The 16,077-nt window shown below is 45.6% G+C and overlaps 1 protein-coding gene across 1 annotated transcript in view; it reads left to right on the top strand.

Annotated features, from left to right (window-relative positions):
* Positions 1-16,077, top strand: part of ASB3 (ankyrin repeat and SOCS box containing 3) — a 119,565-nt gene that overhangs the window by 74,142 nt on the left and 29,346 nt on the right. Inside the window, exons 6-7 of the mRNA XM_083175236.1 lie at positions 2,134-2,311; positions 4,230-4,427. Of these exons, the coding sequence (XP_083031362.1) occupies positions 2,134-2,311; positions 4,230-4,427 (376 nt within the window). The remainder of the gene's footprint in view (positions 1-2,133; positions 2,312-4,229; positions 4,428-16,077) is intronic.

Below are 16,077 nucleotides of genomic sequence, written 5' to 3' on the forward strand. Positions count from 1 at the left end.
TGCCGGGTGTACTAGTCCTATACCGTATTGTGCCCGGGTGGACTAGTCCTATACCGTATTGTGCCGGGGTGTACTAGTCCTACACCATATTGTGCCGGGGTGTACTAGTCCTATACCGTATTGTGCCGGGGTGTACTAGTCCTATACCGTATTGTGACGGGGTGTACTAGTCCTATACCGTATTGTGCAGGGGTGGACTAGTCCTATACCGTATTGTGCCCGGGTGTACTAGTCCTATACCGTATTGTGCCGGGGTGTACTAGTCCTATACCGTATTGTGCCGGGGTGGACTAGTCCTATACCGTATTGTGCCCGGTGTACTAGTCCTATACCGTATTGTCCCGGGGTGGACTAGTCCTATACCGTATTGTGCCCGGGTGTACTAGTCCTATACCGTATTGTGCCCGGGTGTGCTAGTCCTATACCATATTGTGACGGGTGGACTAGTCCTATACCGTATTGTGACGGGGTATACTAGTCCTATACCGTATTGTGCCGGGGTGTACTAGTCCTATACCGTATTGTGCCGGGGTGTACTAGTCCTATACTGTATTGTGCCGGGGTGGACTAGTCCTATACCGTATTGTGCCGGGGTGTACTAGTCCTATACCGTATTGTGCCCGGGTGAACTAGTCCCATACCGTATTGTGCCGGGGTGTACTAGTCCTATACCGTATTGTGCCCGGGTGTACTAGTCCTATACCGTATTGTGCCGGGGTGTACTAGTCCTATACCGTATTCTGCCGGGGTGTACTAGTCCTATACCGTATTCTGCCGGGGTGTACTAGTCCTATAACGTATTCTGCCGGGGTGGACTAGTCCTATACCGTATTGTGCAGGGGTGTACTAGTCCTATACCGTATTGTGCCGGGGTGGACAAGTCCTATAACGTATTGTGCTGGGGTGTACTAGTCCTATACCGTATTGTGCCGGGGTGTACTAGTCCTATAACGTATTGTGCTGGGGTGTACTAGTCCTATACCGTATTGTGCCGGGGTGTACTAGTCCTATACCGTATTGTGCCGGGGTGTACTAGTCCTATACCGTATTGTGCCGGGGTGTACTAGTCCTATAACGTATTGTGCTGGGGTGTACTAGTACATAGTGTTCATTCTAGCACCCGCCATCTTTGAAAACTCATGCAGTTCCTCTTCCCTGCCTGGGGTGTTGCTGTCTGCTGTGGTGTTTCTAGCCCAGGTCTGGTTTGCATATCAGTACTGATATACAGACCACACTGTGCTAGAAGCACTACAGCAGACAGCGACGGAAGAGGAACTGCATGGGTTTTCAAAGATGGCAGGTGCTAGAATGAACACTATGTACATATACACACACAATATATGTAGTATACCACTGTATATACTGTATGTGACCATTGCGATTTGTAGGCGTACAGATCCATTGGTCTGCGCATGTGTATAACAGCTCCTGCGATGACGCTCACAGCCCATCTCAGCAGCAGCATGTCAGTCAGCATTTGGGGGTTCATTTTAATACACGGAGCCAAGCCTGCCAGGTGTATAGGCGTGCCGGGCCCAGGGTCTGTGTCTTCAAGACAGATTTCCAGGACCTGGTAGACGGGATCTACTAAATGCAAAATATAATCCAAAAATTCTCTTTCTATCATGACGTTGTTGTTTTTGGACATTTTAAACTGCTGTTCCAGTCATCGCCTCTGCGACACATGCAGCATGACGCACAGGGCGGTAGAGAGCCTGGCCCAGGTTCTTTCAGGGGGTGTGGCCTAATGGCAGGAGGCGTGGTCATGCACCCTTAGAAGAAAATACTAAATAATTAATGATTTAAGCACCACCCTGGCCACACCGCAGCATGTGTTGGGGCGATACGAGCTGCTGCTGCACAGTAATGGGGGCCCCACTAGACCCTTTCATCATTCCTGGGCCCAGGTAAATAGTACCCCTCCCCCTCTCTCTCGGTACCACCAGTAATACTTCTGCATGGGTATTTCCCTGTGTACTGAGCAAAGTAAAGTAAATCTGCTTACTGCGACCATGAACGTTGCCATATGCTGCCCGCGGCTGCTGCGTTAGATTGGCCGGCGTTGGCTCATGAAGCTAATTTCCAAAAAAGATTTGCAAATGGTTTTCTATTAAAAGCTCTATAATGTGTCAGGTGCTGATGTCAACTGCCAAGCCAAGGACAAGGCGACACCATTATTCATCGCAGCTCAGGAAGGCCACGAGAAATGTGCGGAGCTGTTACTGTCTCAGGGATCCGATCCAAACCTTTACTGCAACGACGACGGCTGGCAGCTGCCGATACACGCAGCTGCGCAAATGGGCCGGAGCAAGTAAGTCATCTCATATTTGGGTTTAATTAAAGAGTTTAGTAATCACATAAGGTAATTAGAAATTGATCGTTTCCTGTAAAATCGTCATTTCTAGTACATTCCGACTAAATATTTTTTTAATAGAGCCGAGGCATTGAGGGTGCAGTAACGGGCGCATGTCTTGTAGGACGCTAATAGGTATTTAATGATGGAAGGATTTAGATTTTTTCATTTTTTGGCACGGAGATGTACGAAATCCATTTAGGTAGCGCAGGCGAGCTAGTAAAACCGGGGAAATTAGCACAGAATTAAATGAAGTGCTTTCATCAATTTGCCATTTTTAGTAGTATGTGTAAAATTAAATGAATATCTGTTTATTTAATCTGCAAATGTTACATTTATTTTTTTCAACGTAGAATGCGCTGGAATCTTCTTATTAAGCTCGGGGAAGTGATTTAGGGGCACATTTATCATGATCGCATTTACAATGCGATCTGGGCGGAATATTACCGCCCAGGATCGCATTGTAAAATGCGATCAGATCACTGGGATGTATCATCCCTGGCACTGCAGGGACAGTCCTACGAAAGGAGCCCATCCCTGCGAAGTGCTAAACCGGAAGCCGGGAGGTCAGCGCATGCCCGGTCATGCGCTGACCCCCGCCGACCCCTCTTACCGCACTGCCCTGCTCGGGCAGTGCGATGTGTAGCCATAGGCTACAATGGGCTATGGCGATAGCCCAGGGGTGCGATGCTGGGCTGCCTGATGTTGATACATCGGGCAGCTTCGCATCCCCCATTGAAACCTATGGGGGATGCGGCCGGCGGTGCTGCAGGGAGGATCGCAGCAGGGATCGGAGATTCCTGCTGCTGTCCCCCTATGATACATTTAGGGGATACTTAGTATTTGCGGCTAAACCCCAAAACCGTGCGTTTTCGGGGATTTAGCCGCAAATATAGTTTGATAAATGGGCCCCAAAGTGTCTGGTTTTTATCACCGGCCAATCAGCTCCTACCTGTGAAGTAACAGTCTTGATTTGAATATGACAGGTAGGAGCTGATTGGCCAGTGATAAAAACCACACAGTTTATCACTTCCCCGAACTTAATAAATCTACCAGCAAAGGCAGCAAAAGCCAGTTCCTATGGCGTAAATGTTTGGAGAAGTGGTATCTACCCCCATGAAGAACGTTATGTGCAAGGTGATAATGCACCAGCCAATCAGATCCAATATGTAAATGGACAGTTACGAGCTGATTGGCTGGTGCATTATCACCTTGCACATAACGTTCTCTCAGCCAATCAGCATACGGTTTGTAGCACGCGTGCGGGAGGCCATTCAGCGATAAGATCTAGCATCTGTTTTCATTGCTGCAGGCTAGTTGATTGACAGGAAACCGGCATTTGGGGGTGGTCACCAGACATTTTCTGGGAGTGTCAGGGAAACATGGAGGCGTGCCCAGGTGTTTTCAGGGAGGGAGCGTGACGTCAGCTGACAACAGCCGCGTACAGACGGAGCAGCTCTCATTAGAATCGCCATTCGCCGGTGCACGAGACGCTTGCGCTCCCTATTCTGACAAAGCCCGCTGCCATTTCCCTGCCGCTGCCATTTCCCTGCCGCTCCCTTGCCGCTGCCATTTCCCTGCCGCTCCCTTGCCGCTGCCTGCACCGATTGGCGATTGCTTTACTTGCAAACATGAATCAGTCCCATAGTTCAGTTTTAGACTTCAGAGCAACAGTGACACCTGCAGGCTATAAAAATACTGCGCTGGGTATCCGGATGGCTGACCATGTCTAGGTGGGCACCATATGGGCAGAAGGTTACCATGACTACGTCAACACATGCGTTTTTTGGGGCACAACACCTCTGTAGTTGACTCCATAGAAGTGTAACACATAACTACTATCGTGTGATTCCAGCTGTTGTGTATGTATTTTCAGGGTTCTGAGCATGCTTATGGCAGTCACAGACCGCCAGTGCGACACCGGGAAAGATCACGTGAGCCCAGTGTACTCTGCAGTGTATGGAGGACAAGCGGAGTGCCTGGGGCTACTACTAGCCGGAGGGTACAGCCCTGAAGCCCAGGAATGTCCACTCTTTGGATGTAAAACACCCATGTGTATGGCTATTCAACGAGGGTACGTAAATTCTATATATTATTTTTGCTTTTTTTCTGCAGTGTTACCCACCTTACACCCTGCCGGAACTATGGCCATTATTCTGGTTCACTCACAAAGGCAAATTCCTTCTCAAATGGACAAAACCAGTTGCACTGCAGGTGGGGCAGATGTAACATGTGCAGAGAGAATTAGATATGATAATTAGATTTTGAATCCCGCCTGCTCATTTTGCAGGCGGGATTCAATGTCCCGCCTGCCGAGCGCCGAGAAGGGGGTGTGGTCGCGATAAGCGGCCGGGAATCGACGAGCTGCGGCCGGGAGCTCGTCAATTCCTAACCGTTCTCAGCAGAACGAGACCGACTGCTTGTGAAGTCGGGCTCGTTTTGCTGAGATCCCAAGTTTAATGCTGTTGAGAAAGCACTGAATAGGGCCCCGCCACGGGAATGGCAGCGGGAGATTGCCCCTTAACTGACTTTGTTTGTGGTATATAAACTGATGAACTATAGGAGAGTACATATAAACTACAGTATGTACAGATGGAGCAGCTCTAATTACATCTGCTCTTGGTTATCGTCAATAGGCACCTTTTGCCATCCGCCATGAGGGGAACGCGCAAGCACAAGACAGTTGCACGCCCTGTTCTGACGGAGCCTGCCTCTGCCGGCTCCCCGCCTCTCCCCCGTTGCTGCCCGCAGCCTTCACTAACCAGGCCAGGAAATCTGCTCCCCGCCGCCAAGTGACTGGGACACGCTCGCATGTCCTCTTCTGATGGAGCCTGCCTCTGCCGGCTCCCCGCCTCTCCCCCGTCGCTGCCCACAGCCTTCACTAACCAGGCCAGGAAATCTGCTCCCCGCCGCCAAGTAGTAGTAGTAGTACGTTTATTTATAAGGCGCCGCAAAGTGTCCACATAGCAAACAAAAAACAAATGACAGGGTAACGTACAGGGTGTGTTGAAAAATACAGTATAAATAGGGGTATAGCTGGTAGAAATAAAATCAGCATCAGTTCAGAAGTAGGTGTCAAAATTGTCGAGGAGACTGAAGATGAAGTAGAGGAAGGGAAGAACAGGACAGGAGGACAGGTGAGGTAAAGAGGTAGGGTGAGTACGTGAGGCAGGAGGACCCTACTCATAAGAGTTAACATACTAAAAATAGGTGGGTGGACGAACGAAAAACAATAGGATAAGTAGGAACGGAGGGGAACGGAGGCAGGATAGGAGGATCAAAAGAGGTTAGGAGGAGGGATAGGCTAGTCGAAAAAAGTGGGTTTTGAGGGAGCGCTTGAAGGAGGTAAGGGAATCAGAAAGCCTGATGGGTGGCGGGAGGTTGTTCCAGTGCAGAGGGGCAGCGCGAGAGAAGTCTTGGACACGGGAGTGGGAGGAGGTGATTAGGTGAGAGGTCAGTCGGCGGTCAGCGATGGAGCGAAGAGGACGGGAGGGAGTGTGGATAGAGATCAGTGAAGAGAGGTAAGGAGCGGTGGAGGAGGAGAGAGCCTTGTAGGTGGTGGTGAGGAGTTTAAAGAGAACTCGGAAAGGAATGGGGAGCCAGTGAAGAGATAGACAGAGGGAGGAGGCGGAGGTAGAGCGGCGGGAGAGGAAGATGAGCCTAGCAGCAGCGTTAAGAATGGTTTGGAGAGGTGCGAGGCGGGTGAGAGGTAGCCCAGAGAGAAGGATGTTGCAGTAGTCAAGGCGGGAGATGACAAGAGAGTGAATGAGAATTTTGGTCGCGTCAGTGGAGAGGAATGGTCTGATGCGTGAGATGTTGCGTAGGTGAAAGCGGCAAGACTGTGAGAGAGCACAAATGTGGGGGGTGAAAGAGAGGGAGGAGTCAATGATGACACCGAGGCAGCGCGTTTGGTCGGTGGAGGTGATCTCGGTTTCACCAATGCTGATGGAGATAGTGGGAGAAGAGGGGATGTGGAAGAAAGATTGGATATATATCTGTCTGCGCTAAAGATCTGCAGCCGGATGTCAAAAAGAGATTTAAGAGGTGTCACCACACCCCCAAAAAGAAAACACTATAGCATACAAGAAAAATCTCAATGTCACTGACAGTGGCGCTTGAAAGTAAGGAGTATAAAAATAATAAATGTATTATAATATCTTACTCCCCTGTGATTGTATTTGAGGTCCCCTCTTTCTTCTAGTATGATTTCCTTCTCAGGACATATGAAAGATATAAGGGGACAAAAAAGCACAGATCTTCGTGCAATACTGAAAGTTGTTTTCAACAATGTGAAGAAGTTCTTCAAGAATAAATTTATAAACCACCAGTGTGTAGTTTTTATATTACGGAGGAAACCCTCCTATATAATGCTGCTTTCCCACTGCCTACACGGGTAAAGACCCGTTTTTTTTAAACGGGTCTTTAAACGGGTAAGAGCCATAAAGACTCTTTCCCACTGCAGCTTTTAAACGGTAAATTACCGTTTAAAAGCTGTTTTTGTCACATTCACACTTACCCGTTTAAAAACCCGTTTAAGCAGTGTAAAGATAGGGGGGGGGGGAGAATTTAAAAAAAAAAAACGGCGTGGGGTCCCCCCCACTGCCGTAACCAGCACCAGGCTGAAAGAGCCGGGGCTGGTAATAAAAAATCAGGAAACCCGACAAATAGGGGTTCCCTGATTTTTTACAACCAGCCCCAGGCTCCAGGTCCGGGGCTGGTTCCCAAAATACGGGGGACAAAATGACTAGGGGTCCCCCGTATTTTAAGAACCAGCCCCAGGCACAACCAGCCAGCAGGGTAATGCCACAGCCGGGGGACACTTATGATATAAGTTCCCGCGGCCAAAGCATTAACCCTACCGACCAGTCAGCCTGGCCAGGGGCCCTGGGGGAGTGGGGACCCCCCCAATAAAGGGGTCCCCCCCCTCCAGGACTTACCTGACCAGGCTGAAGCCTGGTGCTGTCCCCGGTGACCCTGGAGCGGTGGTCACCGGGCTGATGGTATTGTGTAAAAAATAGAATAAAAACCATTGTCTTTTACTGGTGAACTATGAGTCCCAGCAAGCCTCCCCCGCAAGCTGGGACTTGGAGAACCACAAGTCCCAGCCTGCGGGGCATTAAAGGGCCCGCTGGGTCTTGTAGTTCCACAGTAAAAGAAAGAGTTAAATAAACACACTGACACACGTGAAAAATAAAAGTTTAATACATACATAACACATACATACTGATACTTACCTATCTTGAGCCCGTAGGTAGCCCTGGTCCTGATGTCCTGGTCCGTGTCGGCGTCTGTATCCAGTCGGCATCCCTGTCGGCGACGGCGTCGGCGGTCCGGAGTCCGAAGAAATCCATTTGGGAAGCTGTGGAAGGAAATCCTACTCACCTGTCCCAGCGCGACGTAGTCCAGGTAAGGTCTTTGCAAAAAAAACAAACCGACACCCGAACCAGACCGGACTGACGGAGACGCACGTGTGTTTGTTTACATCGTGCGGCTCCGCCTCCCGAATGCCGCTATTGGCCGCCTTGCGGCCTAGCGGCTCCTGATTGGCCGCTAGGCCGCAAGGCGGCCAATAGCGGCATTCGGGGGCGGAGCCGCACGATGTAAACACACCGTGCGGCTCTCTGCCTGTTCGCTTGGTTCGGGTGTCGGTTTGTTTTTTTTGCAAAGACCTTACCTGGACTACGTCGCGCTGGGACAGGTGAGTAGGATTTCCTTCCACAGCTTCCCAAATGGATTTCTTCGGACTCCGGACCGCCGACGCCGTCGCCGACAGGGATGCCGACTGGATACAGACGCCGACACGGACCAGGACATCAGGACCAGGGCTACCTACGGGCTCAAGATAGGTAAGTATCAGTATGTATGTGTTATGTATGTATTAAACTTTTATTTTTCACGTGTGTCAGTGTGTTTATTTAACTCTTTCTTTTACTGTGGAACTACAAGACCCAGCGGGCCCTTTAATGCCCCGCAGGCTGGGACTTGTGGTTCTCCAAGTCCCAGCTTGCGGGGGAGGCTTGCTGGGACTCATAGTTCACCAGTAAAAGACAATGGTTTTTATTCTATTTTTTACACAATACCATCAGCCCGGTGACCACCGCTCCAGGGTCACCGGGGACAGCACCAGGCTTCAGCCTGGTCAGGTAAGTCCTGGAGGGGGGGGACCCCTTTATTGGGGGGGTCCCCACTCCCCCAGGGCCCCTGGCCAGGCTGACTGGTCGGTAGGGTTAATGCTTTGGCCGCGGGAACTTATATCATAAGTGTCCCCCGGCTGTGGCATTACCCTGCTGGCTGGTTGTGCCTGGGGCTGGTTCTTAAAATACGGGGGACCCCTAGTCATTTTGTCCCCCGTATTTTGGGAACCAGCCCCGGACCTGGAGCCTGGGGCTGGTTGTAAAAAATCAGGGAACCCCTATTTGTCGGGTTTCCTGATTTTTTATTACCAGCCCCGGCTCCTTCAGCCTGGTGCTGGTTTCGGCAGTGGGGGGGGGACCCCATGCCGGTTTTTTTTTTAACGGGTAAAGGGCTACCCCTTTCCCACTGCCGAAAAAACGGCTATTACACGTTAAAAACACTGCTTTTTACACGGGTAACAAAAACCGGTATTTGTTACCCGTGTAAAGCAACCTGGAGCTTTCCCACTGCAGCTCTAGCCGTTTAAAAAGGCTAAAAAAACGGCATTTACACGTGTAAAGCCTGCAGTGGGAAAGGGGTATAATTTACTCACAGAGTATCATTAGTATAACAGCATATCAGGGGGGGTCTTTTCTCCACTCCACTTTCTTACTTTGCAGTAAATTTCTAAAGTAAAACGTAGATGCTGAAGTAGATACTTTAAAAGGTTTCTTTTTATTTATACAATGGTACACACGGATAAAAAAGAGGTGATGGGTGTACTTAGCTTCCAAAAAGGATTGGTCAGGTATTTTTTTCAAAGGTGTAAGAATCAGGAAAAATCGGGGCCCCGATGTCCTTTCCGTCCTAATGAGAGCCAGTCCCCACCACTGCAGTAGTAACAGAAGAGTCCCCACCAACGCGTTTCGATCTGTTAGTGATCTTTGTCAAGGTGTGCAGGTACTCTTCTGTTCAGGGTTTAAATAGCACACTAATCATTAGATGTGTAACAGCTGAGATGTATACTGCATACATCATATATTTCTCATAGAGATAAGGTGTCCTGGAGTTCATTATACAGGCTCCGGGGTTCCGGTAATGAACTTCCGGTAACGCGATACGTCACTTCCGGTGACGTCATATCCTCCGCGATCTCGGCATCTGAATGCATGCGGCTGATCATTTCCGTGTTTCACTTCCTGGTATTGCGTTCCATTCCTCAGGCACAGGACTTGTTCTGGTCATGTGTTACTGGTCATGTGATACGGCGGCCATTTTTTTATTTCTCATTCTGCCGTTTTTGTCTGGAATTGGAACTATATACTTTCTGAAAGAAATGAAATATAGCAGCATCGGTTTCTGTATATGTAAACTTTCTTTAGCATGTATAAAGTGACAAGTGCATTATAGAAAAGTTTTTGAGGAAAGCTTAAGACATGAAATAAAAATCTAGTTAAAACATTATAAAAATATTGTAAAAGAGTACTATTATCCATATTAAAAAGGAGTTTTTTGGACGGACTGAAAAAAGGTGGAGGGATAAGAATATATATGGAAGACGTATTACAGAGAGAAAAAGTTATGATTGTATTCTATAAAATTAGAAAAAATTACAAAAATTTATAAAAACCACTTAATCTCAAAGTCTTGATTGAGTCCTCCTGGAATGAGGGTTTTGAGATTAAAAATGTATTTCATCTCTGTTTGTGCAAGTATTTTGGCAACGTTCTTATCCCTCTCCGTGGCTTTGGCTAACTTAATACCCCAAAAGCCTTTTATATCCCTTACTGAACTCTTGTGGACTTTTTTAAAATGTGTGGACAAGGAGTGAGTCTCAAGTCCTTTCTTTATATTCCGTAAATGTTCACCCATTCGAGTCTTTAATGGTCGTGAAGTCCGTCCTATATAAAATTTATTACAAGTGCATTCAATAGCATAGACTATGTTGGAGGTGTTACAGGTGATAAATTCCTCAATTTTCACTTGTTGTCCATTTATGCAGATTGACTCATATTTTGACGTCTGGCAGCTTGGAATATTGCGACATCCCAAACATGATCCACATCTATAAAAGCCTTTAGAGCGGTTATAGCTCTGTTGTACAATATCACTTGGACATAGACTTCTCACTAATTTGTTTCTCAAGTTCTTTGAGCGTCTATATATGTGAACAGGTCTGTCCGGTAAATGTTTACCCAAGACAGGATCCTGTTTTAGGATGGGCCAGTGTTTTTTGAAGGCTTTCTCGATGTCTTTATGCTGGGAATTATACTTTGTAATAAAAGCCCATTTGATTTTTTCCATATCTTGTCCATTCCTTTCTTTCGGTCTGAGGAGTTCTTCTCTTTCAATATTTTGAGCTGTTTCTAGACCTTGATTTATAATTTCAGTTTTATAACCGCACACTTCAAATGCTTCTCTCATTTTGATTGATTGATAATTGAAAGTGCTTTTTTCCGTGCAGTTCCTTCTGATCCGTTTAAATTGGCCTCCCGGTATCCCGTTCAGCCAATTTCTATGGTGGCAACTGTCTGCACCAATGTAGGCTGCAGAATCTGTAGGTTTTTGATACGTTTTAGTACATATATTGCCATTATTAATATAAATATTCAGGTCTAGAAAATTTAAAGTGCTTTGATCAACATTGAAAGTTAAATGAATATTAAAAAGATTTTCATTTAAAAAATCACAGAAGGATTTTAAATCCTCCCCATTCCCCCTCCAAATAAAAAGGATATCATCAATATATCTAAGCCACGACACCAGGTTTGCCCCATATGGGTTATTGTTCCACACCATAGTCTCCTCCCAATAACCCATAAAGATGTTTGCATAACATGGGGCAAACCTGGTGCCCATGGCTGTTCCTCTCTGTTGGAGGTAAAATTCTCCTTTAAAAATAAAATAATTGTGTTCTAAAATGTATAAAATTCCTTCCAAGATAAAATTTTGTAAAGATGGACTCATATTCGTTCTTCTGAGGTATTCCTTAGCAGCCACAGAACCTTGGGAGTGTTCAATGATGGTGTATAGACTACTGACATCTGCACTTACTAAAAAGTTGCCTTCCTCCCAAGTGATGTCTTTTAATTTGTTGATGACATCACTGGTATCTTTGAGGTGAGATTTATTAGTCAATACTAATGGCTGCAGATGGTGGTGAATCCATTCTGACAAGTTTGCCGTTAATGAGTCAACCCCCAAGGCAAGATTTTTTAGAGAGAGGACGGATTGTCCACCGACCGAGATAATCCACCGACGGAGAAGAGGCACTCGAGGAGGAAAGAAGAAACAATCTTTAGCTCGTAAAAGAAAAAATCGAAAGAAAAAACATGAGGAAAATAAAGAGGAAACTATAAAGATGGACTCACAAAAAGGAAAAGGAAAAATCTTCAACATAAGCTCACACATCCTTACTGCACATGAGACGACCGTCCTGGAAAAAGGTTTGAAGTATGCACCGGCAAGTAAAATTAATGAATTTGAGTTATATGTTGACATACAAAAATATATTAGGAAGCTAACAATTAAAAAGTTTTTCATCCTGAAAGAAGATGACAACACTGTTGAAGAAAGAGAAGAAGAAATCACTAGATTTAGACCAAAATCGATGTTCTTTCCAGCGCATCTAAAAGGAAGTTTTATAGATGTGTTTGCTTCCCAGATATTAGAAGATCTAAAGGATGTGAGAAAAAAGAAGATCAATTTTAATCTCAACCATAACGAGATGTTAGCATTAGAAGCACTAAAGAAAAATGACACCGTCACTATCAAACCGGCGGACAAGGGTGGGGGGGTGGTGGTTATGGACACCTGCAATTATATAAGCAAAGTAAAAAGACAACTTGATGACACCACCACCTATAAGAAATTAAAAAAGGACCCCACAATAGAATTCATACAGTCTCTAACGACCTTAGTGAAGAAATACGAACTAGACAATACCATCAATTCTAATGAATCCAAATTCCTGCTGGTTGAGAATCCACAGATCCCGGCGATATATATTTTGCCGAAAGTTCATAAGGACCCAGTCAATCCCCCGGGGCGACCTATTGTCTCGGGGGTTGACTCATTAACGGCAAACTTGTCAGAATGGATTGACCACCATCTGCAGCCATTAGTATTGACTAATAAATCTCACCTCAAAGATACCAGTGATGTCATCAACAAATTAAAAGACATCACTTGGGAGGAAGGCAACTTTTTAGTAAGTGCAGATGTCAGTAGTCTATACACCATCATTGAACACTCCCAAGGTTCTGTGGCTGCTAAGGAATACCTCAGAAGAACGAATATGAGTCCATCTTTACAAAATTTTATCTTGGAAGGAATTTTATACATTTTAGAACACAATTATTTTACTTTTAAAGGAGAATTTTACCTCCAACAGAGAGGAAAAGCCATGGGCACCAGGTTTGCCCCATGTTATGCAAACATCTTTATGGGTTATTGGGAGGAGACTATGGTGTGGAACAATAACCCATATGGGGCAAACCTGGTGTCGTGGCTTAGATATATTGATGATATCCTTTTTATTTGGAGGGGGAATGGGGAGGATTTAAAATCATTCTGTGATTTTTTAAATGAAAATCTTTTTTTTTTTTTTTTTAAACTCTTTATTTTCTGAGAGAATCATTACAATGTAAAATCACATTGGACAAAAGGAAACAATCATTCTCTTTTTCTTACATTGGAACAAAAACAAATAAGTACGAAATGAGAGGGGGGGGGCACGAACAAGGAATGGGAGGAGAAGGGGGAGACAGGGGTGAGAGAGAAAGGAAAAAATGAAGAAAAAAAGGGGGGGGGGGAGAGGGTCAGGGAAGGGTACAGATACACATCATTTTCTTGAATATAAGGCACGTTTCAGGTGAATACAAGTTGTAACTTTTGAGGAAACAATAGCGAAGGGAAAAGCTTACTATATTGAAAGAGGTAGAGCCCCGCGGGGGCGGCGGGGCGGCACGATACGGCAAAAGCATCTACTCCAGTCACAGAAGCGCACTAGGGGAGGGCAGAGGCTATAGGGGGGAGAGTTCCAGAAGCCATATGTAGGAGCCAAGGGCCCCAGACAATATCGTATTTGAGTGGGCAGTCGTGGAGGTAGTAGGTGATCTTTTCCATTGCAGCAATGGACCAGACATAGTTGATTAGGGCGGATTCTGTAGCGGGGGAAGGGGACTTCCAGTTTTTAGCAACAAGGGACTTGGCCGCGGTTAAGATATGGGATAGTAGCTTATTCATGGTGGAGTCTAAGTCTGGGAAAGGACGAGCGAGCAGAAACGACCAAGGGTCTAGGGGGAGTGGGATACCTGAGATAGCCTTCAAGAGCGCAGCTATCTTAGTCCAAAAAGAGGAGATAGAAGGACACGTCCACCAGATATGGAGTAGCGTCCCTCTATGGCCACAGTTTCGCCAGCACATGGGGGTAGAGGAGGGGAACATTTTGGAGAGCCTCACTGGGGTATAGTACCATCTATAGTATAGCTTGTAAGATGTTTCTTTGAGTCGGGTGGAGATAGAGCTTTTGGCTATACCCTCTCGGACTTCATCCCAGCAAGAGTCGTCAGGTGGTGGCCCCAGGTCTATCTCCCAGTCTTTTTCATGGCGGCTAGGAGATACAGCTGTGGCAGTGAGTGTCATAGAGTAGACAGCAGAGATCAATCCCCTGCGTAGGGGGCAATTCAGACATAAAGACTCAAATGGGGTGGGGGTCCGGAGCGCGTCAGCCTGAGGGAGAGACAGGAGGAAGTGCCTGAGCTGGAAATACTCGAAGAAGGGAGGAGTTAGGGAGGGGAATGACTGTTTGATATCATCTATAGAGGCCCAAGTGCTCTGTACCGTAAGGTCATAGACTACCCGGAGGCCGGCTAAGCTCCATGCTTTGAACAGGTGGGGGGAGTTACCTGGGGGAAAAGCGGGATTACTCCATAGGGGGGTAATGGGGGAGCAAGCAGAGGAGAGTTAATGAAAATCTTTTTAATATTCATTTAACTTTCAATGTTGATCAAAGCACTTTAAATTTTCTAGACCTGAATATTTATATTAATAATGGCAATATATGTACTAAAACGTATCAAAAACCTACAGATTCTGCAGCCTACATTGGTGCAGACAGTTGCCACCATAGAAATTGGCTGAACGGGATACCGGGAGGCCAATTTAAACGGATCAGAAGGAACTGCACGGAAAAAAGCACTTTCAATGATCAATCAATCAAAATGAGAGAAGCATTTGAAGTGTGCGGTTATAAAACTGAAATTATAAATCAAGGTCTAGAAACAGCTCAAAATATTGAAAGAGAAGAACTCCTCAGACCGAAAGAAAGGAATGGACAAGATATGGAAAAAATCAAATGGGCTTTTATTACAAAGTATAATTCCCAGCATAAAGACATCGAGAAAGCCTTCAAAAAACACTGGCCCATCCTAAAACAGGATCCTGTCTTAGGTAAACATTTACCGGACAGACCTGTTCAGATATATAGACGCTCAAAGAACTTGAGAAACAAATTAGTGAGAAGTCTATGTCCAAGTGATATTGTACGACAGAGCTATAACCGCTCTAAAGGCTTTTATAGATGTGGATCATGTTTGGGATGTCGCAATATTCCAAGCTGCCAGACGTCAAAATATAAGTCAATCTGCATAAATGGACAACAAGTGAAAATTGAGGAATTTATCACCTGTAACACCTCCAACATAGTCTATGCTATTGAATGCACTTGTAATAAATTTTATATAGGACGGACTTCACGACCATTAAAGACTCGAATGGGTGAACATTTACGGAATATAAAGAAAGGACTTGAGACTCACTCCTTGTCCACACATTTTAAAAAAGTCCACAAGAGTTCAGTAAGGGATATAAAAGGCTTTTGGGGTATTAAGTTAGCCAAAGCCACGGAGAGGGATAAGAACGTTGCCAAAATACTTGCACAAACAGAGATGAAATACATTTTTAATCTCAAAACCCTCATTCCAGGAGGACTCAATCAAGACTTTGAGATTAAGTGGTTTTTATAAATTTTTGTAATTTTTTCTAATTTTATAGAATACAATCATAACTTTTTCTCTCTGTAATACGTCTTCCATATATATTCTTATCCCTTCACCTTTTTTCAGTCCGTCCAAAAAACTCCTTTTTAATATGGATAATAGTACTCTTTTACAACATTTTTATAATGTTTTAACTAGATTTTTATTTCATGTCTTAAGCTTTCCTCAAAAACTTTTCTATAATGCACTTGTCACTTTATACATGCTAAAGAAAGTTTACATATACAGAAACCGATGCTGCTATATTTTATTATTTCTTTCAGAAAGTATATAGTTCCAATTCCAGACAAAAACGGCAGAATGAGAAATAAAAAGATGGCCGCCGTATCACATGACCAGTAACACATGACCAGAACAAGTCCTGTGCCTGAGGAATGGAACGCAATACCAGGAAGTGAAACACGGAAATGATCAGCCGCATGCATTCAGATGCCGAGATCGCGGAGGATATGACGTCACCGGAAGTGACGTATCGCGTTACCGGAAGTTCATTACCGGAACCCCGGAGCCTGTATAATGAACTCCAGGACACCTTATCTCTATGAGAAA

Source organism: Crinia signifera, chromosome 3 (assembly GCF_055691185.1).
Source record: "Crinia signifera chromosome 3, ASM5569118v1, whole genome shotgun sequence".
Classification (NCBI taxonomy): domain Eukaryota; kingdom Metazoa; phylum Chordata; class Amphibia; order Anura; family Myobatrachidae; genus Crinia; species Crinia signifera.